The 22,755-nt window shown below is 30.4% G+C and overlaps 1 protein-coding gene and 2 long non-coding RNA genes across 4 annotated transcripts; 1 reads left to right on the forward strand and 2 right to left on the reverse strand.

Moving 5' to 3' along the window:
- Positions 1 to 11,307: 11,307 nt before the first annotated feature.
- Positions 11,308 to 12,533, reverse strand: LOC135136597 (uncharacterized). Of its 2 annotated transcripts, none has more exons than XR_010281737.1 (3): positions 12,305 to 12,533; positions 12,107 to 12,210; positions 11,308 to 12,051 (listed from the first exon to the last, which is right to left on the reverse strand). It is a non-coding gene; the product is annotated as an uncharacterized LOC135136597 (long non-coding RNA). The 2 variants fall into 2 exon arrangements; XR_010281736.1 differs by having other exon boundaries at positions 12,107 to 12,219.
- A 2,973-nt stretch (positions 12,534 to 15,506) lies between these two features.
- On the forward strand, positions 15,507 to 17,135 carry LOC135136450 (leucine-rich repeat protein 1). Its single transcript, XM_064065714.1, has one exon. It carries the CDS (start codon positions 15,724 to 15,726, stop codon positions 16,981 to 16,983), a length of 1,260 nt encoding a protein of 419 aa, XP_063921784.1. The 5' UTR covers positions 15,507 to 15,723; the 3' UTR covers positions 16,984 to 17,135.
- Positions 17,136 to 17,188: 53 nt separating this feature from the next.
- LOC135136451 (uncharacterized) lies at positions 17,189 to 18,334 on the reverse strand. Its single transcript, XR_010281711.1, has 2 exons — positions 18,144 to 18,334; positions 17,189 to 17,746 (listed from the first exon to the last, which is right to left on the reverse strand). It is a non-coding gene; the product is annotated as an uncharacterized LOC135136451 (long non-coding RNA).
- Between the last annotated feature and the right edge of the window lie 4,421 nt (positions 18,335 to 22,755).

Raw genomic sequence — 22,755 nt, forward strand, 5'->3', positions numbered from 1 at the left:
TTACTTCCGTTATGCTGTCCCTACACACGGCGATTTGGTTTTCGGATTCTCGGCTAGATCTGCACAGTTAACTCTTTGCGCACTGCACACTGACATAGAGTATTTTGTTCACGCGAGCATCAAAAATATTACGCCGAAAGCACTTCTTCAAGTGTTATTTTTTTAAGATGTCATATTTGTCAGCGTTTCCAAAATTTTCTTCTTTGCTCAGATCAACTAATTTTTCGTAAACCGCATTTTAAAATTTTTGTTGTTGTATTTTTTACTTTTTAATTTTCTAAGGCATGAAAAAATCCCATATAGGTTTCTATGAATTTATTAACGAAATCAACTGATAACTTGAGCGCCATTTTGTGTTAATTAACACGAATAGCGATTATGATAATTTTATAATTATCAGTTATAATATATTAAGTGCATCGCAATGTTATCGATAATTTTGAGCAACAATAACTCGAATGCTTGTTGCATTGAAAACGCACGAGTGCTTTAGCACGAGTGCATTTTTCTTAGGCAACAAGCATGAGAGATTATTGTTGTTCAAAATTATCGATTTCATTGTGATGCACGCAATATATTCAACAGATTATTGCAAGAACAAACATTTTAAAAATAATTTTATAATGATTTACGAAGTAGTTTGGTGTGCGATACTATGGCGACGCAAGTAAATAAGAACAGCCATTTTGCAAAATTTGTGTGGGTTTAAAAAACCATGTCCAATTTTCGTTTTGGTCGTAACACGCCAAAAGAAATTGATGATTCTATTACAAACATTACGCCGCTAAATACGAAGAACTCACGAAATTCAATCTGGAGGCAATTTGAGAAGTTTTGCGGTGAACGCAAATATGTTTTTGATGGAAACACTTCCACGGAAAAACTAGCATTCATCCTCAAAGATTGGGGGTACAATATGAAAAAAGTCGATGGTAATGACTACAAAGAAGCAGTAATAAAAACGATGTGGAATGTAACGGCAAAGCAGTTGCAAGAACTGTATTTCAATAAATTTGGTATAAAGTTTGATCCTTTTGTTGACCTGGAATTCAAGGGTAGTAGAAATGCACGCGACGCAAAACGCCGGAACCTACAAATACAACCGGAAAAACGCAAAACTAGTTCCTCAATTTTGACTCTAGAAGAATACAACAAGATTCTAAAGATTTATAACGAAGACACGCCAGATGGTTTACAGAAAATGTTTTTTTATGTGGCTGGATTAGAATTAGCTTGGAGGGGATGTGAAGGTGTTAACGTTACTATCAAACATTTTAAGGAAGAAAGTGATAATTGTGGTTTGCCTACGGGGCGAATAGAATACAATTGTATTTTTTCCAAAACAGCTCAAGGAGGTAGCCATAAATTAACAGACAGCAAATGGCTTGCAACAAACACCACAGATCCTAGAATTTGCCCTGTTAGGTAATTAAATACTGTTTCAAATACAAAATAATAATTATTTTATTATTTAAGGCTCTACAAAAAAATGCTGAGCAAGAGAGGTAAACATATAACCACCGATCGTTTATTTTTAACGCCAAATCCTGCATGGAGAGAACCTAGTTCTGTAGGATGGTTCAAAAATTCACCCGTTGGAAGGAATGAAATGGGGAAATGGACAAGAACCGCCGCAGAAGAAATAGGCATCGACATAAAGAAAAAGAAGATTAGTAATCATTCATTACGGTCAACTGCAGTGTCGCAACTTGCAAAAGCGGGAGTCGGTGAAGAACAGCTTATAAAGATTACCGGTCATGCCAATACTTTCTCCATCAAACCATACCTTCAGCTCGATGGAGATCATCATTATCAAATGATTGACAAATTACGCGCCAACTCAACGGCTATGGAAGAGTCTAATAACAAATCCACAAATTGCGCACCGTCTGCTTTGGTACAAATGTCTAAAAATATAGTTACTACTTCACCAAGCACACAAACCCCTGTAAATTACTACAACTGTACCATAATTAATTACAATTCTTAGTTTCATAATTAAATATTTGGTTAGTAACCTCTTGTTTTTTTTTGCAATTAACTGGTACTTGCTTATCTTATAGTTGGCACATCTGGCTAGTGATAATTATCGGTAGTGGTAATTGCACAGTGTGCAATTATCACGTAATTGTATGCTGATTGGTTGAATTTACAAATATTGACGCGTTTGATTGGTCAGTTGACATCATGTGACATGTGAGTGCAATAATCATTTTAATAAAATTGTGTTCTTCACTTCGCGAACGACAGCAAACAATTTAAAATTACCGCTAGTCAAGCACCTGAAAATCCATCTCTACCAAATATGTCTTTCTTGGCACGATTTGTAATCCAAAGTCTCCCTCCACATGCAATTTTTCGTCACCTGAGAACTTGTTTGATCTACAGACCAAAGCACACTCCGGCCAATATCGGCTTTAAGCGATTTATCTATAAACCGATATTCGTTAGAGTTGATGTGATACACATCCACTACGAAGAACTAACCCATTTCGACCATTGGACTTCACAACGAATAAGTGAACAAAGTTCTTGAACATCTTAACGATTTAATACATAATGTTCCCGAATGACAAAATTTACATTTCAAATTGTATTATCAAATTACACTCTCCAAAATTTGTCACGAACAATGAAATGACGCAATTTCCAAATTTTACAATAGTAAAATTGTAGTTTCGCCCCGTTTACGGTTTATGCATCCGTGTCGAGTTTTCACCTTAGACGTCAAGATTTTTGGAAAAAAAAATCAACATTTTCCAATTTATAATGTTATGTATTTAAATTTTAAAAAGTAGAATAGTCCTGATCTTGTGATTTATACCTAAATACGCTATTGGGATTTTTCGGCTTGTCGATTTCTCGATTTTTCTACTTTAAATGTCTCAATTTTTCAATATTTCAATTTTGGACTTTTCCGATTCCTCCATTCCTTAAATTTTCTATTTCTCGATTTTTTTATTTTTCGATTTCTTAATCTTACGATGTTTCAATGATATGATTTCTCAATTTTTGTCCTCTTCAATTTTACGGTTTTTAAATATTTCGATTTTTCAATTTTTCAAATTTTCACGTTTCTAAATTTTCAGTTTGCCGATTTCTAAAGTACTTTTTTTATTTGTCCATTTCTGGATTTCCTAAAGTTTCGATTTTTCACATCTTCAATTCCTCAATTTTTCGATTTTTTAAGATTACGATTTTTCAATTTTGCTTTTTTAGATTTTCGATTTCTCAATTTTCCAATTTTTTAATTTCTCAATTTTTTGAATATTTCTTTCAGTTATGAGATTTTTCAATATTTCAATTTTTCGACTTTTCGATTTTTGAATTGATGAATTTTTTTTGATTTCTCGCTTTTTTCCTTTTTGGATTTTCAATTTATTGTAAACTTTAGATTTTTCAATTCTGGGACTGTTCAATGCTTCGATTTCTCAATTTTTAAACTTTTCGATGTTTTAATATTTCATTTTTTAAAATTCTAGGTTTTTCGATATCTCGAGTTTTCAGTTCTTCTATATTTCAATTTTTCAATTTTCCGATTTTTTGAATTTTAATTTTTGATTTTCCAGTTTTTCTTTTTTAAAATTTTTCGATTATTCAATTTTTTAATTTCTTAATTTATCGAATTCAGATGTTTCGTTGTTTTGATTGTTTAATTTCTCGATTTTTCAATTTTTAACTTTCCTTTTCGGCTTCCGACTCCTCAATTTCTCGATCCTCCGATTTTTCGATTTCTCGAAGTCTCAGTTTTTGAATTTTTCGATGTTTCGATTTTTGGATTTCTCGGTTTTTCGATTTTTTTCTTTTGAGTTTTTCAATTTCTGGATTTTCCAATTTTTCAGTGCCCCGATTTTTCAATTTTTCAAATTGAATTGGATCTCTCGATTCTTCAATTTTGCGATATTTTAATTATTCATTGTTTTAAATTTTAGTTTTTTCGATTTCTCGATTTTTTGACTTTTCAGTTCTTCATTATTTAAATTTTTGAATTTTTCAAATTTTTGCGTTAAATTTTCAGTTTTCTGATTTCTCAATTAATCTATTTTTCTCAAAGTTTCGATTTTTCAGTTTTTCAATTCTTCGATTTTTCGACTTCGCTTTATTGGTTTGTTGATTTCTCAATTTTTGGATATTTCTTTCAGTTTTGATATTTTTCAATACTTCGATTCTTTCATTTTTCGACTTCTAGATTTTTCTATTTTTTATTTTTGGATTTTCAGGTTTTTGTTTTTTATTTCAATTTCTCAATTTTTCAACTTTTTCATATTTTAATTTTTAAATTTCTAGATTTTTCAGTTTCTCGAGTTTCCAGTTCTATATTTTAATTTTTTAAATTTACGAATGTTCAAATTTTTTGAGATCTCAATTCATTGAGATTCGGATGTTTCGATGTTTTGATTATTCAATCTCTCGCTTTATCAATTTTTCCGTATTTAAGTTTTCGATTTTTCGATTTTGGCCTACTTCGGTTTCTCAATTTTTTGATTTTTCGACTTCTCGATTTTTCGATTTCTCGATGTCTCAATTTTTGAATTTTACAATGTTTCGATTTTTCGATTTGTTGGTTTTTCGATTTTTTGCTTTTCGGTTTCTCGCTTTTTCGATATTTCGATTTTTGATTTATCCGATTTTTCAATTGTCCAATTTTTTAAATTTTCGACTTCTCGATTCGTTGATTTTTCAGTTTTTCGATTATTAAATTTTAGATTTTTATTTTTGATTTTTTGATATTTGGATTTCTCCATTTTTCAGTGTTAGGATATTTTAACTTTTCAATGTTTTAAATTTTAGATTTTTCGATTTTTTAGTTCTTCAATACTTTTTTATTTTTCAAATTTTGACGTTTCTGAATTTTTAGTTTTCGGATTTCTCAATTAATCTATTTTTTTATATTCCCATTTCTCCACTTCCTAAAGTTTCGATTTTTCAGTTCTTCACTTCTTCAATTTTTCGATTATTCAGGTTTTTGATTTTTCAATTTTTCGATTTTTTAAGTTTGCGATTTTTAGACTCTGCTTTTTTGACTTTTTTGTTTCTCAATTTTTTAATTTCCTAATTTTTTGATATTTCGTTCAATTTTGTGATTTTTCAGTTTTTCGATTTCTCAATTTTAACTTTTCAATTTTTGAAATTATTAATTTTTTTCAATTTTTTGAGTTTTCAGTTCTCTATATTTCAATTTTTCAATTTTCGGAATTTTTAAATTTTCGATTGTCCAATTTTTTTTATTTTTCGTTTTTCCAATTTTTCGATGTTTCGATTTTTGAATTAACCGATTGTTCAATTTCTCGATTTTTAAATTTTAGATTTTCCAATTTTAATTTTTTTGATTTTTTTATGTTTCGATTTCTCGATTTTACAATTTTCCCATATTTGAATTTTTCAGTGTTTTAAATTTTCGATTTCGAGGATTTACTGTGTTACAGTAGTCATCAGTCATTACTCATCAAGAACGATTTTTGCTGTGCGTTAAAATGCCTACATACTGATAAGCACGTACATACAAGACACATTTAAGGCTGTTTTAGTATAATTTTTGCAATTTTAAATTTATTTCTTGATGTCTAAATCGTATATATTTAAATGGTGATGAATATTTTGTGATACAATCTTAGGATAAAATGCATTTTAGTTTCAAAATTAATATGTTTTTAATGATTTGACTACTGTTAATAAAAAAAATACGTAAGAAGATGTTCATATTGAATTAATTTGGTGTTCATAGTTTGATGATAATCCATAGTTATTCTGGAGGCAAATTAGATGTTGTTACTTATTAATTAAAGTAGTGGTCGTTTAATTTCGTATACCTTTAAAGTGGACGAAGGAACGCATATTTGTTAGCCATGCAGTTCATGGATAATAGGTATACCGCGATAATATTAAATTTTTGTTACCTTAACCTTGAAACAGGTATGCACTACATATACATATATTACAGTAAAGTCTTCAACACGTACGTTTGCTTATTTTGTGACTGCTCCCCGTACAACGTAGTGATTAATACGTCCGTTTACTACCTTATCGACATCACGTGCTTACGGACTATTTTTACCCCCTTTCGTAAGGTACCGCCACTTCATAGTGAAGCGAGTGAGATGTAAAATATATATTCATTCTTTTCTACATGGGAAAGTGATTGTCCGTATAGGTTGCCCAACTATAATATACTTAAACAATGGTAATAGTTTTTTCTTTTCCATTTACCATCTTTACAAAAAACCAAGTCTCCGGATGAAAACAGCATTAATGTTAATATTGTTGTGATTTCTGGTTTTTACTTTTACTTCTTTTTATTAGAAAATTGGAAAATTAACTTTTGTTAATCATTTATTTATAATAATAATTATTAATTATTATATTTTTTTACATAGCAACTGTTCCAATATAAAATTAACACTCTTATTAAAATTTCATTTCCATCAACAACTCATTAACACCTTCTCCAAATTTTATTAATTGATGCTTGACATAAATTGTTCTTTCAGGTTTTCAAATTTAATGTTTCCAAGAGGTTTGGTAAATATGTCGGCGATTTGTTTTTCAGTTGAACAATACTTTATGTTTATAATACCTTCTCGCACCTTTTCATTTATAAAATGAAATCTTACATCTATGTGCTTACTCCGTCGATTGAACTGTCCGGTTTTCACTATTGAGATTGCACTCTGATTATCAACGTACAAATCTATCTTCACTTCACCATTGGTAAGTTCATCAATTAGAGATTTGAGGTAAAGAAGTTCTTTAACACATTCTGCAGCAGATATATACTCAGCTTCTGTGCTTGAAAGTGAAACTATTGGCTGTTTCCTGGAACACCACGATATGGGTCCACCACAAAAAAAATATTATGTACCCTGTTGTACTTCTGCGTGTTTCAGTGTCCCCTGCAAAATCTGAATCACAATAGGCAATCAATCTCTCACTGTTTTGGCCATCGTAGCACAGTCCATCATTTTTTGTAGATATCAAATAGCGAAACACTCTTTTTACTGTTACAATGTCTTGATTTGAAAAATTTTCCATTTTTCTACTACAGTAATTCACTGCATATGATATGTCTGGTCTGGTCTTGTTGTTTAAATATAATAAACTTCCAACAGCTTCTCTGACTGGATAATTAATTTTTACCATTTTATCTTCTGAACTTATATCTTGTTTGACCATGGGCGTAGGTACAGGTTTGGAGTTTTGCATATTAAATTTTTCTAAAGTTGCTTGTACATAATCTTGTTGTGAAAGTATAACTTTTCCATCATGTTTTTGAATATTAATTCCTAAAAACCTATTAGGATTTTTTTCACTTGTCATTTCAAATTCGGTTTGAAGATTTTTCAATAACGATTTCATTTCTTCTTCACATTTGCTGATCAATAATCCGTCATCTACAAAGATTGCTAATAACATGGTCTTTTCTATATTCGTAAATAAACATTGATCACTAATCAGTGGTTTTAAACCATTCAGTTTTAAAGATGTAGTAAAACGTTCATTCCATTTCATAGGAGCTTGTTTTAGGCCATATAGCGATTTCGACAATTTACACACTTTGTTTTCAGTTTGTTCACATTTGAACCCCTCTGGTACATGCATAAAAATTTCTTCTGAAATACTTCCATACAAAAATGCTGTTTTTACGTCAAATTTGGTAACTGACATATTATACTTGGCAGCCAGTGCTAACATTATTCTTACTGAGCTTATGTTCACAACTGGACTGAATGTTTCGTTGTAATCTATTCCCTTATGTTGTTGGCACCCTCTTACTACCAACCTTGCTCTATATTTTCCATTATCTTTAACTTTGAATACCCACTTGCTTGTCAGAATGCGATGTTTGTCTACTTCATTTATATTCACGTAACTCCATGTAAGATTTTTATTCAGAGATTCTTTTTCTTCACGTATAGCCTCAAGCCATTTGTCCTTTTCTGGTCCCTTGACTGCTTCTTCATAAGTCAATAACGCTTCTTCTTCAACAAAGTTTACAATATAATCTTTAAGTTTTACAGATTGTTTTAATTTTCTTCCACTTCTTGTTTCTGCGATGCCTTCTCCTCTTCTTGATTCTGTGATACCTTCTCCTCTTCTTGATTCTGTGATGCCTTCTCCTTCTCCCAAAATTATATTTTGTACTTCTATTTGATTTGGTTTTTGTCTAATGTCTTGTTCATTTTCAGTTTCGGTTTCTGAATTTTCACCTGTATTGTTTTCTTCTAGTTCTGCATTCTGTTCCTGATTTTCTTCGTCGCTTTCTATAACATTTATTTTGCTTGTTCTTCTGTAATCAGCCAAAGATTGACTACCTGGTTCATTGAAGATAACATCTCGGTGTATTTTTATTTCCTTAGATTTTTCATCCCATAAGCGGTAATCATTTGGTGCATATCCTACAAAAAGATACCTTTTACTTCTAGGGTCAAGTTTGTGTAAATTTCCCAGTGTCTTTGCATATGCTACAGAACCAAATATTTGTAATCTGGACAGATCAGGTTTCATTTTGGTCCAGTATTCTATTGGTGTTTTGTCTATTGCTTCTGTAGGACTTCGATTTAACAGATACGCTGCTACATACGCAGCTTCGCCCCAAAAATCTTTACTTAGCTTGCTGTCAAATATCATCGCTCTTGCCTTTTCCAATAAGGTTCTATTTAATCTTTCTGCTTTTCCATTTAGTTGTGGACTATGGGGTATAGAATAATCCAGAACAATGCCTTTATTTTTTGTCCAGAGTTTAAAATTCGATGACGTATATTCACCACCATTGTCACAACGTATTTTTACCACCTTTTGATTATGATAAGCTTCTGCTTCTCTAATAAAATCTTTTAAATGTTCTGATACTTCACTCTTATACTTCAATAGAAAAATTCTACAATAATGAGTATAATCATCTAACACTGTTAAAATGTATCGTTTTCCATCCCAAGTTTCAGGATCGATTGGGCCGCATACATCTGTATGTAGAATTTCTAGTGGTCTTCTTGCCCTCTGTCTCGTTGTATTAAACGGGAGTCTTGTTTGCTTTGCTTCCATGCAGACTTCACAGAAACCCATTTGACACTTCTTTTTATTCAGTTTCATGCCTGTCGATAGATCTATTAATCTTTTTATATTCTTTGTTCCCAAATGTCCTAGCTTTCTATGCCAGTCTTTTACTGAAGTATTTTCTGCAAGATAACTCTCTTCCTTACTTTGATTTATACTAACCATATATAAACCACTTTCAATTTTTTTTCCTTCAAGTATTTTTTCATTGTTTTTCTTTATTACTACCTTTTCTTTAGTAAATGTTACTTCACCATCATTCTCTATTATAGCATTAACTGACAGTAGATTTTTGCTTAATTCGGGTACAAAAAGTACATCATTCAGTATACATGAACTTCCTTCAACTGTTCCTTTCCCTTCTGCCTTCATTTTTTCATTCTTCTTTGCAACTTGTATGCTACTTTCGATATTTTCTAATGCTGTAAACATCACTTTCGAGTTGACCATGTGGGATGAACATCCTGAATCAACTATAAAATCTTGCGTTGTCAGTCTTTTGTCTTCTGTAAGAAAGGCTATCTTCTTTTTTTCTAATGATTTTGTCTTATCTCTAAAGAAACAGTCTTGCTCTTTATGGTTTGTTTTCTTGCAAATCTTGCATTGGTTATTTGTCTTTTTGGGACAGTTATTTGCAATATGTCCAAAGCACCCACACTTAAAACATTTTACTTCGCCAGCACCCTTTTCTTTCCATTTTCGGCAAAATCTTGTATCATGCGAACTACTTTTACAATGTTTACAAAATCTCTCTGAACTTTTAAATGCAATATCTCTCTCACTTTCCTTGCTACGGTTTTCTTCGGATAGTAGTCTTGCTATCAATTTTGGTAAGGTTTTCTCATTATCTTGAGTAGATTCCCAGGCAGTCCTGAAGAAACCATAACTTTGAGGTAAAGATGACAGTATTTTTGACATTAACATGTTGTCATCAACTGTTTGATTTAGACTTTTTAATTTGTGTGCAATACTCTCTATTTTGCTAATGTGAGTAGCCATATCAGTACCTTTTCCAAATGTGTAGCTGTAGAATTCTTGCAGCAAATTACAGATTTGTTCTGAAGTGCTTCTTTCAAAAATATTTTTGATTTTTTCGAACATTTCTTTGGAGGTGGTGCAGTCCATAATGTGCATCATGTACTTTTTGTCTATTGACGTCACAATTAGTTTTTGCGCTTTTGCATCATTTCTCACCCATTTAGTTTTATCTTCCTCCTTTTCCACACTAGATAGAAGCTTGTCTCCATTTACTATTCCAAACAGATCATAAGCCTTAAATGTTACTACTATTTGAAATTTCCACAACTGATACGTGGTTTCATCTTTGAGCTTTTCTATTAAATTCACCTCTTCTGTCAACGCCATTATTTTTGTTTTTTTTTTTCTTCTTATGTCACTGTCAAATACGTTTTCTTCCTTTTCGAGTTTTATTTCTCTCGTTAAGGTTCTAAAATTTCTTCTTCTAGCTTTACTGCCTCAGTACCGAGGCAACATGATGTCGTCTTTTTCACGTGAATAAATGGTCATCAATTACGTCATAGTGACCAAAGACTTCACGTGATATTGACGTACCAATGACGGTCAAATGTCTCGTCCAGATGACGTCATTTTCTAACGAACTATTGACGTGATGTACTGACGTCTTAGAGTCGTCATTTTGTGACGAACTATTGACGTGATGCACTGACGTCTTAGAGACGGCATTTATTGTCCATTTTAAGACGTTTTTTATATTTTGATTTTTAGAAAAAAATATGCAATAAATAAAACGCTGATATAATTTTATATTTTTATATTTTTTACCTTAAATAAAATATTGTAATTCGTTATAATCACCAGGTAAACCCCAAAACAAAATATATATTAATTAAAGTTAAAACAAATTAGTGTACAAAATTAAATTTACTTCAATTCTGTATGTACAACCAACAATGAACTTCAATAAACAAATAAAAAAATATATGTCAATTAAACAAACCACTCCTAAGAACATAAACAAATCTACATACAGGTAATTACGAGTATAATTGGTATAAACAAAAAAAAAGGATAATATATAATATACAATCAAAAATAAACGTTGCAATAAAATATGCTATTTAAAGAAAAATCAGTTTTAAAAACACAAAGATATCTATTTAGTTACAAAGAATATTAAAAGCAAACTATAATAAATTATAAATCAGTCTTAAAAACACAAACAAATCTATTTACAAAAAATATTTAAAAAAAAACTAGAATAAATGGAAAAGATAATTGAATCGCATTGTTATAGTTACTTGATTTGAAAATGCACTGTAAAACTTTCTAATTCACGACGACTTGACTGTCCCCAACACACAAAAAAGTACCGTTAAGAATTAATTCTGTTTTAACAATCATATTAATAACCAAAGTTTTTTAAGTTTGCTTCAATTTATTGCACTGAAAAAAAAAACCGTTAGAGTACATGGATTAATGGAAATGCAATAATTTTTTCGTCTATGGGCAACAGCAAGCATTTGGCTATTATTAAATTTAAAGGATTACAGCTTAAAGCAGAAGACAAATTCTGCGTTTTAAAAGTGCTAAATTTACTTGAATTTAACGGATAATCGTAAAATGGTTGCATTGACAAAAACGCATACCCTATCAGGAAAATTTCGTTGTCAATAATTTTTTACAATGAAGCGAAATGTGCCATGTATAGTAAGTTACCAAAAAGTATCGTGGTGTTACAGGCATCTACCTGTATATAATATCCAATGTTATATGTTATATATGTATATATGAATTCATTGTATTTTTTTAACTTACAAAGAAATCTGCTTGTTCTAATAGGCAAAAATAATCTTGTAATTCGTCAAAATTTGTTTAGGTGTGGTCTTGGCGGCATAACTTCTATTTTTGTTTTCTTTTTCAATTGTCAGATTTGATGACGTTTTCATGTTAGAGATTTTTTCACTCGTTTCCTTTAGCATTTCTTTCGTTTCGCACATGTGTTTTGTATTTGTTTCAAATCTAGAATAAAATTATGTTCATTAGCATTAGTTCATAAAAATTTGCAGTAACATACCTTTGCAATATTTTATGGCGCCTCATTTTCAAAAACAATCACCGTAAGTTCTTCATAATTAGTGGGAGTATCTTCAGTGATTAATGGTGGTCTTTCCAGCTTATCTGAAAAAACTGCTTTTGTTATCTACGTACAGTTATCAAAAATAACAGAAACACGTAAAAATTAAAATGATTACTTTATTAGATTTTAACTTACCTAGTGTAAATAAGTACAACCCGACTCTGAATGGCAGAAATTTTCACAAAACTGTGTTAAAAATGAAGTGAGTAACGGATACACAAGAAAGCTTCGGTGTTTGAGACCCAACTGGAAATATTGGAATGAGTCACTGTGAAGTGCAATAAACATAAATACCGAAAAAAGGGAAAGTCCGAATGCACGCCTCAAACATCTGATGTATTGTATAGTAAATACGGAAGTTAAGCATTATTTTTTCATGCGATGAAATAAATTTAATAAAACTAAATATTAAATCACTTTCTAATTTTTTTGGTAACCATCATCACTTTATAAACGTCTTTATAAAATCAAAATTCGACGAAGGAATTCTTCAAAATCTTGTCCCGTTGTAGGGACAACAGACAAAGAATTTCCTAGGGTCCTTTCACTATTATACGGTCAACCCCGGATGTTCTATTTATAATTTGCCAAGCAGGTACTTACAAAATAACATTTCCAGAGTAAACAAATTTTCAGAAATTAATTATTTTATTAGAAATTATTAGAATGAAAAAACTTGTGTTTGGTGTATTTCTAATAAAGCCGTTGTATTTTTTGCTCTAAATATAATTAAGCATTATGAAGGCCACTTTTTAAAGAATACGACCACCCACATCTAATTGATCATATAATCTATAAAAAATGACGAAAAAAAGACGGCCTTTTGACGTCATTAATTGACGTCAGAAGTAAGTCATAAAAATCTCGTCATTATCACGTGATTTTTTGGGCGAATGACGTCGCCGACGAGTTATGACCAAAAATTGACGTGAATTAGACGACAGTCTGCTGCTTGGGATACTTGCGAGTACTCTGGGCCCATAACCTGTTGTGATTTCTGGTTTTTACTTTTACTTCTTTTTATTAGAAAATTGGAAAATTAACTTTTGTTAATCATTTATTTATAATAATTATTATTAATTATTATATTTTTTTACATAGCAACTGTTCCAATATAAAATTAACACTCTTATTAAAATTTCATTTCCATCAACAACTCATTAACAAATATATGTATATATTTTCAGTTTCTTGTTGTGAAAAGAAAACTATGCTTGTTAAGAAGAAAAAAAAAGCAAAACGTAAGCCCCACCCACCCACCCTAACTCAATTGTGACGATTTTCCCCCATTCGTTGTGAGCCAGGTGGGGCGGAGCTTAATTGCAAAAGTTGTCTTTCGACTGTAGATACCTAATCTTCTTTTCACAAGATAATTATAACATATTGAAAATGGTAAATTTTTGTTGGGAATTACTGATTTTACAATTAAGCTCCTCCCCTCGGTCTGACAATAAATGAAAAATTCATCACATTTGACGTTGGGGCGGGTGGGTGGGGCTTATTTTTTGACCTTTGTTCTTGACATATATAGTTTTCTTTCAATACTTAAAAACATGTTTCACAGGGAAGATTTTTGTAGAGAAATAAGCATTTTGCAATTAATCTCCGCCCCTCGGCTCACGACGAATAAGAAAATTTATCAGAATTGGGATGAGGGCGGGTGGGCGGGGTTTGTATTTTGACTTTGTTTCTTAATATATGTATATACTTTATTTTCATGACAAGAAACTAAAAATATGTTTATTAAAAATGGTAAATGTTTAGAGAAGTAGAGGATAAAATTCACCATTTTAAACATGTTGTCAGTTTCTTGTTGTGAAAAGAAGACTATGCATATTAAGAAGAAAAAAATGCAAAACTTATATAAGCCCCACCCACCCACCCTATCTCAATTGTGATGATTTTTTTATTCGTCGTGAGTCAAGAGGGCGGAGCTTAACTGCAAAATCCTTATTTCTCTACGAGAAATTAAAAATATGTTTTGAGTATCGTGTAGTTCAAAGAATACTAAGTATATTAAGAAAAAAAGGCAAAATATAAGCCCCGCCCACCCACCCTATCTCAATTGTGATGATTTTTTTATTCGTCGTGAGCCAAGAGGGCGGAGCTTTACTGCAAAATTCTTATTTCTCTACAAGTACTTAATAAAAATATGTTTTTGAGGTCGTGTTGTTCAAAGAATACTAAGTATATTAAGAAAAAATTAAAGCAAAAGATTAAGCAGCACTAAACAGTAATGAAGTTTTTGTTCGTTGGTAGACCTAGGGGCGGAGTCTAATTGAAAAATCCATATTTGCTTAAAAAAAAATTACCATTTTAAACGCGTTTTAAGTTTCTGAGAATAAAAAAATCATCACAATTGAGACGGGGTGGGTGGGCGGGGTTTATATTTTCCTTGTTTTCTTAATCTACATAGTATTCTTTGAACACGATACGCAAAAATATGTTGTTAATTTCTTGTAAAGAAATAAGTGTTTTGCAGTTAAGCTCCGCCCTCTTGGTCCACGACGAATAAAAAAAAATCATCCCGATTGAAATGGGGTGGGTGGGCGGGGCTCATATATTTCCTTTTTGTTTTAGTATGTGTAGACTTCTTTTCACAACATGAAATTTAAAACATGTTTAAAATGGAAAATTTGTATAAGCAAATATCGATTTTGAAATTAAGCTCCGTTTCATAATTCCAAAATTCATATTTCTTTGCAAAAATGTACAATTTTTACCATGTTTGAAGTTTCTTCTTGGGAAAAGATGGCTACGGATGTTAAGACAAAAAAAGGCAAAATATAAGCCCCACCCACCCACCCTATCTCAATTGTGATGATTTTTTTATTAGTCGTGAGTCAAGAGGGCGGAGTTTAACTGCAAAATCCTTATTTCTCTAGGAGAAATTAAAAATATGTTTTGAGTATCGTGTTGTTCAAAGAATACTAAGTATATTAAGAAAAAAAGGCAAGAGAAGGATGTAATATGTACAGGGTCATCAAAATTGATTGAGAGAGTTGGTACCCCCTGTTTTTGTCGTGAAGTTTGTCAACCTTATGACAGATTTGTTTAAGGTTATATGGCAATGAATTCAGTGGCGTGACAAAAATTAGAAACTTCAAATCTGACAACTAATGTTTTTACCAAAAAAAAGTCGAAAAAAGACGCCACTGAGTTTTGAAATTTGAAACTTGAAACTTCAAATCTGACAGCTAATATTTTTATACAACTTAATAAACCAAATTATTCAAGTTCAGGTTTACCAACTCTCTCAATCAATTTTGATGACTCTGTACATATTACATCCTTCTCTTTCCTTATCATCAGCGATGGCAGATTATCGCACGCCCTTTTGCTTTCCCAGAAAGCATTGAGTAAATTGCGGCGAATACAACCCTGGTAACAAACGTAGTTCTTCAGTTTTCCTTTCCAGAGGGCGCGGCAATCGTTTCGTTTCTTTTGACAGATAATAGACAAACATCAGATGGCGGTAACATTATAAATGTAGGTTAGATTTGAACTAACGATGTAAACATAAACATCTTCGAAGAGTCGCAGCGCGTGTAACGATGAAACTTGTGTGCAGTGTTTCTGTGGGTAATCGACAGTTATCGAATTTGGCAATAAATTCGAAACAAAAACATGTCAAATCAACACTAGCATTGTGTAAACGTCCAAATTCTGAAGACTACTGCATCATTCACTTCACAAATCAAAACAAGACTGGAACAAAGTATAATATCAAAGGAAACGTTAGTCAGATACTGACACGTTTTATAAACGATGGAAAAGCCACAATTCAGTTCAAGATGCCCCCTCATGATTTATACGTCCAGGGTGATGTTATTCAACTAAAGGGATTCCTACATTTACTTAAACGAGTTTTAGAAAATAAAGTATCGCCAAAGGAACTAACGTATTCAAGTATGTCTGTCATGCCTGTGACTACCAAGGACATCGCACCAAAAAAATTAGTGATCAGAAAGAGATCTGAGTATCCGATCCGAGGACTGCCACGAACACTTGAATTGTTATATATTAACGACATAAGTAAATATTCTGTTGATAAAGGTATTTTACAACTTTGTAAGTTGAAAATATTGGATTTAAGCAATAATTGTATTGAATTTATTCCTGAAGAGCTAAATGTTTTACATTTAAGCGAATTGAATTTGGGCTCGAACAATTTGTATAAATCAAACCCAAAACAATGGACATGGATGGGAGGTAATTTATCCACATCTTTGACCTTGTTGAACATAGAATCAAACAAACTGACATACCTTTCTGATCAAATTGTGAAACTTCGCAATTTAATCACTTTGAATGTTAATAATAATCAATTAACGTTCATAACTCACGGTATTGGAAGTTTGAAAAATTTAAAAATTTTAATAGCATCAAACAATTCTCTCTCTGTTTTACCAGGCAGCATCAAAAAGTGCCATTTACAGCTTTTAAATTTATGTAATAATAGCTTTACATCAACGCGGCAAAACAATGTTGTAGTTTCAGTTCCTAACAATTTACCAGTGTACTCACTTAAAGAATGTGCAGCTAGAAGAATTTTAGAATTAAGATTAACGTATTCTCCGGCAATTATTCCTTATACGCTTGTTCATTATTTAGATTACGCTAAATATTGTGTCTGTGGTAAATCTTGTTTTGAAGTATTTATCAGAGTTCCTGAAATGTTATCAGTGTCTAGTATTACTCAAGAACTCGTTACATCAACAACATCATCGTATTTGACGTTAGATTGTTACTTTTGTTGTTTAAAATGTTTTAAAAGTTCATATTTTATTCGAAATCGAAACCCTGTTATTTGATAGGATGCGATAGATTTAAGTTAATTTCGTTTTTTCTGCATTACAAACAAAGCAAATAATGTACATATCATATAGGTGTAGTTTAAATGATTTATACATTATAAAATTATGTATTAATGAATATTCGAACTCTTAAAATGTAAAACCTATCTAAAATATCCAGCATTTTACTATTTGATGTATAATTGTCATAATACCAATAGAATTTAACAAAGATCATTTTCGTTTTATTGAACCACATCTATACATGGTATAAACATTGTAATTCATACTTTCTGCAGTTCACTTTTCAAATGGTGGGTAAGAGGAGTTTTAGTCGTTTCCATCGAAACACTTACTTCCAAATTACCGTTATCCTTTAATTTAAAACATCGTTCAATAGCTAAGACTGCTGGGTCACTAGCAAATGTCATCCTGGTGATTTGTTTTGATTTAAATATTACTTCGTTAGAATGAACTGTTCCTTCTTCTAAACTAGTTAAGCCAAAATTATGTGCCACCATAAACGCAATTTCATTTGTCCCCGGTTTAATTCTTAAAAATCCTGATTCCAAATGCATTGGTTTGTGTGTAAGTGGATGCCAAGTTTTCGAAGTATAGTTCAACAATGGTTGACCTAAAGTTTCAAATGATATTTCTTCACAATAATTAAAAGGTGCCATAGTGGGATAGGTGGCTTCAGCATTTACGGATCTCCATCTTCCTATCAACCACGAGAGCGGTTTCACTGCCTCATGTATCGTCGATACCTGCTCCATAACGCCTGAAAGAAAAAACAAGTTCAAATTTTATGGATTATAGGTGCAATCTGTATGCACGGGAGACACGAGTAACCAATAAGAGCCACTTTGTTATTACTTTCTGTCATTACACCCTTTAACATAATAGTCTGCATTCTAAAAATCACTTTTGAAGTATTAAACTATTTTAACCTCAAACTTTCAAACTGACGCGACTCTTCTGACAGCATGACAAGACAAGGCAAAAATTGTGTCAACGACAAATTTTCAAAAATCCATGGCCGCCTTTGATCGTGTTTTTATTGTTCGCTCAAGCAGTTGTCAATTTGGATTATGCTTTGGGGTTGGGGCTTTAAGGTCAAAACCTGTGTGCGTACAGTTTACTGTGAAAAATAAAACCTGTAGAAAAATGCGACTTGCCAGTTTTTAAATAACGAAGAATAGATGGACGACGTTCTTCTATTTTTTATGGACGCTTTTTATTTATAAAATTATCACTGATATTCAGTCTTATTAGCTTACTCTAGCAATGTTTTACATTAATTATATAACTTTTATTATTAGTGGGATGTGTCCAAGGTCCTATGTTGATTTGACACCATTTTGACACCTTTGACGCCTTTGACATTACTCAAGTTGAAAACCATAGCATATATTAATTTCCGCACCCGTGTCGACCAATCACAACAAAGTACATCGGAGCTAAATTCAAAGTAGCCCAAAGTCGAACATTTTTTAATTTTTTGTTGTCGATTTTTGAGTTTCTCGTTTTTTATTTCGTCAGTTTTTTCAGGTTTCAATGTTATAATTTTTAGAATTGACAGTTTTTCGTTTTCTCGATTTTTCCATTTTAAGATATTTGTATTTTTTGATTTTTCAATTCTTGATTTTTTCGTTATCCGATTTTTTACGTTCGCTATTTTTTACATTTCGGTATTTCAATTTTGTTTTTTGTTCAATGTTTCATTTTTTTCAATTGTTCAGTTTTTGATTTTTTCATTTTACAATTTTTCGATGTTTATTTTGATATTCTTCAACTTTTGAATTTTACAATTTGCCGATTTTTCTATTTCTAGAAAATTTTGTTTTCCGTATTTTTTTATTTTTCGATTTTACAGTTTCTTTTTTTTTCAATTTTTCAAATTTTCAGTTGTTTTTTCAATTATCGAAGTTTTCAGTTGCTCAAGTTTTAAGATTATAATTTTTAAATTTCTCGGTGTTTCAAGTTTCGTTTTTTCTATTTTTGATTTTCAATTTTGCAATTGTTCGATTTTTCTGTTTTTTCATTTTTAAGGTTACGATTTTTCCTTTTCCAATTGTTAACCTCTTAATTATTCGTTGAGTTTCTTTATTTTTGCAGTTCTTCGATTTCTCAATTTTTAAATTGTTGGGTTTTTCAGTGTTTCTTTTTCGATTTTTCAGTTTTTAATTTTTTTATTTTTCACTGTTACAATTTTTCGATTTTTTGATTTTTTAAAATTTCAGTTTTAATAAATTTGTCATTTTGTTGAAAAATTAAAAAACAAAAAATTCAGAAAATAAAAAATTAAAAATAAAGTACATACTTCCAAGTAGGTAATTCCAAATTATTTTGTTTCTTCGATTTTTTGATTTCTCAGTTTGAGATTTTTATATTTTTTGTTTTCTTAATTGATAACTTTTCGAATTTTCCGTGTTTCGATTTCTCCATTTTTTAGTTTTTCGATTTTCATTATGAAGTTGTTGCATTTTTCAGTAAAATTTTTGTATTTTTCGATTTTTTAATTTGTAGATATTTTAATTTTTCCATTTTCTATGCCGAAATTTTACAATTTTTCGTGTTTTCGATTTTTCAATTCCTAGATTTTTAATTTATCACTTTTTCAGGTTTCAATGTTACAAATTTTCGATTTTACATTTTCTATCTTTTTCTCAGTTGTTCCATTTTATAATTGTTTTTTCGTTACCCAATTTTCAGTTTGCCAATTTTTTCAATTTTTCGATATTTCAGGTTTGGTTTTTCAATTTTCGATTTTCAATTTTTCATTTCTTCAATTTTTCCATTTTTATTTTATTTTTTTTTTTTCAAATTTACAATTTTGTAAATGTTTCATTTTTAAATTTGCCGATTTTTAATTTTTCACTTTTTTCAAATAATTATTGGGATTTTTATTATTCAAGTTTTGGCTTTTCCATTTTCCGATTTTTCAGTTTCTGTATTTTTTCCATTCTTCGATTTCTCAACTTTAAAATTTTTCTTTTTTTCAGTGTTGCGTTTTTTCGATGTTTACAATTTCTTAATTTTTTAGTTTTCCGGTTTTCATTTTAAAATTTTTGAATTTTGAATTTTTTTTTTTTGTATTTTTGATTGTTTAATTTATAGAAGTTTTTGTTTTTTGTTTTTTCAATTTTTCACTTTCTCGAGTTTTAATTAATCAGAGTTTTCAGGTTTCTATATTACAATTTTCCGATTTTTCAATTGTTTTTTTTCAATTATCCCATTGTTCAATTTCTCAATTTTTTCATTTTTCGATTTTTCAATTTTTAAATTTTTCGATATTTCAAGTTTCATTTTTCAGTTTTTAAGTCTCATTTTGTCGGTTTTTTTAAGTTTTCCATATTTTTTCAATTCTTCGATTTCTCAATTTTTTGTTTTTTCAATTCAATTCAAAATTTCGGTTTAAATAAATTTGTCCTTTTGTTGAACAATTAAAAAATGACAAATCGAGAAAATGAAGAAATAAAAACCGAGAATTTGAAAAATTTTGTATCGAAAAATTGCAGAATTGTTTCTTTTTGTCGATTTTTCAATTTCTCGATTTTTAATTGTTTTGTTTTTGTTTCAGTGTTACAATTTTCCGGCTTTTCAAAAGTTCAGTTTGAACAAATTTGTCATTTGTTGAACAATTAAAAAATGAAAATTGAATTTTTGTTGAAAAATTAAAAAACGAAAAATTGAGAAAAGAAAAAATTAAAAATTATTTAAGTACATCATACTTCCAAGTAGGTAATTCCAAATTATTTTGTATCTTCGATTTTTTGATTTCTCAATTTGAGATTTTTATATTTTTTGTTTTCTTAATTGATTTTCATTATGAAATTGTTTCATTTTCAGTAAAATTTTTGTATTTTTCGATTTTTTTAATTTGTAGATATTTTAATTTTTCGATTTTCTAATTTGCTTTTTAACTTTTCGATTTTCTATCTGCCGAATTTTACAATTTTTCGTGTTTTCGATTTTTCAATTCCTAGATTTTTAATTTATTACTTCTTCAGGTTTCAATGTTACAAATTTTCGATTTTACAGTTTCTATCTTTTTCTCAGTTGTTCCATTTTATAATTGTTTTTTCGTTACCCAATTTTCAGTTTGCCAATTTTTTCAATTTTTCGATATTTCAGGTTTGGTTTTTCAATTTTCGATTTTCAATTTTTCATTTCTTCAATTTTTCCATTTTTATTTTTTTTTTCAAATTTACAATTTTGTAAATGTTTCATTTTTAAATTTGCCGATTTTTAATTTTTCACTTTTTTCAAATAATTATTGGGATTTTTATTATTCAAGTTTTGGCTTTTCCATTTTCCGAATCTTCAGTTTCTGTATTTTTTCCATTCTTCGATTTCTCAACTTTAAAATTTTTCTTTTTTTCAGTGTTGCGTTTTTTCGATGTTTACAATTTCTTAATTTTTTAGTTTTCCGGTTTTCATTTTAAAATTTTTGTATTTTGAATTTTTTTTTTGTATTTTTGATTGTTTAATTTATAGAAGTTTTTGTTTTTTGTTTTTTCAATTTTTCACTTTCTCGAGTTTTAATTAATCAGAGTTTTCAGGTTTCTATATTACAATTTTTCGATTTTTCAATTGTTTTTTACTTCCCGAGCGTAAGCAAAGGAAGTATTGTAATCGAGTCCGTCGGCCGACTCTCTACTTTTTCGTTTTCTCGATCTTTCATGACCCCTAGAAGACGAAGAAATAGGTCTCCCATTTCCGTCTGTCTGTCCGTCTGTCCGTCCGTCTGTCCGTCCGTCTGTCCGTCCGTCTGTCCGTCCGTCTGTCCGTCTGTCCGTCTGCCCGCGGATTTTTATTAGACAGATAATCTCCGAAAGTACTCGACCGATTGTTGTGAAATTTTGTACTTATATTAAGAATATCATGTAGATGGTAAAACGCTAACCAAAATTTGTCTAATCATCCCCACCACTAATGCGATGACGTCACTTCAAAATAGTACATAGTAAATGGGTTTTCAATTGTATAAAATAACATAGTCCTACACATGTAGTTTACAACTCTGAATCGACTTTTCACCCGAAACGTCCAGATTTTTGGAAAAAAAATCAAAATTATAAAACAACATTTTGAAATTTAATTTTTAATCTGCTAACCAGAATGCTTTGAAATGTTGCAGATGTTTTAGGCTATAAAGAGCATGATAAATCTTTAGTCAAAAAATATTTGCTTATCCCCTCCAAAAACTTGATGACGTCAGCTCAAAAGTTTGTGGAATAAATCATATCTAAAATGTACAAAATATGATGAGTCTGTACTTGTGATCTATCACTCCATTCATATTTTTTGGATTTGCATATACAGGGTGACTCAAAAAAATTAATGAATGCCTAAATATATTTTATTGATTTAATCAGGAACTACAAAACCGAATGCTCTGAAATCTTGCAGATGTTTTAAGGTCATAAAGAGCATAATAAATGTTAAGTCAAAATATATTTGCTTATCCCCTCCAAAAACTTGATGACGTCAGCTCGAAAGTTTGCCGAATAAATCATATCTAAAATGTACAAAATATGATGAGCCTGTACTTGTCATTTATCACTCCATTCATATTTTTTGGATTTGCATATACAGAGTGACTCAAAAAAATTAATGAATGCGTAAATATATTTTATTGATTTAATCAGGAACTACAAAACGGAATGCTCTGACATCTTGCAGATGTTTTAAGGTTATAAAGAGCATAATAAATGTTTAGTCAAAATATATTTGCTTATCCCCTCCAAAAACTTGATGACGTCAGCTCGAAAATTTGCCGAATAA

The sequence above is a fragment of the Zophobas morio genome, unplaced genomic scaffold (assembly GCF_036711695.1).
Source record: "Zophobas morio isolate AGI-343-1 ecotype UQ-CSIRO unplaced genomic scaffold, CSIRO_AGI_Zmor_V1 ptg000026l, whole genome shotgun sequence".
Classification (NCBI taxonomy): Eukaryota; Metazoa; Arthropoda; class Insecta; order Coleoptera; family Tenebrionidae; genus Zophobas; species Zophobas morio.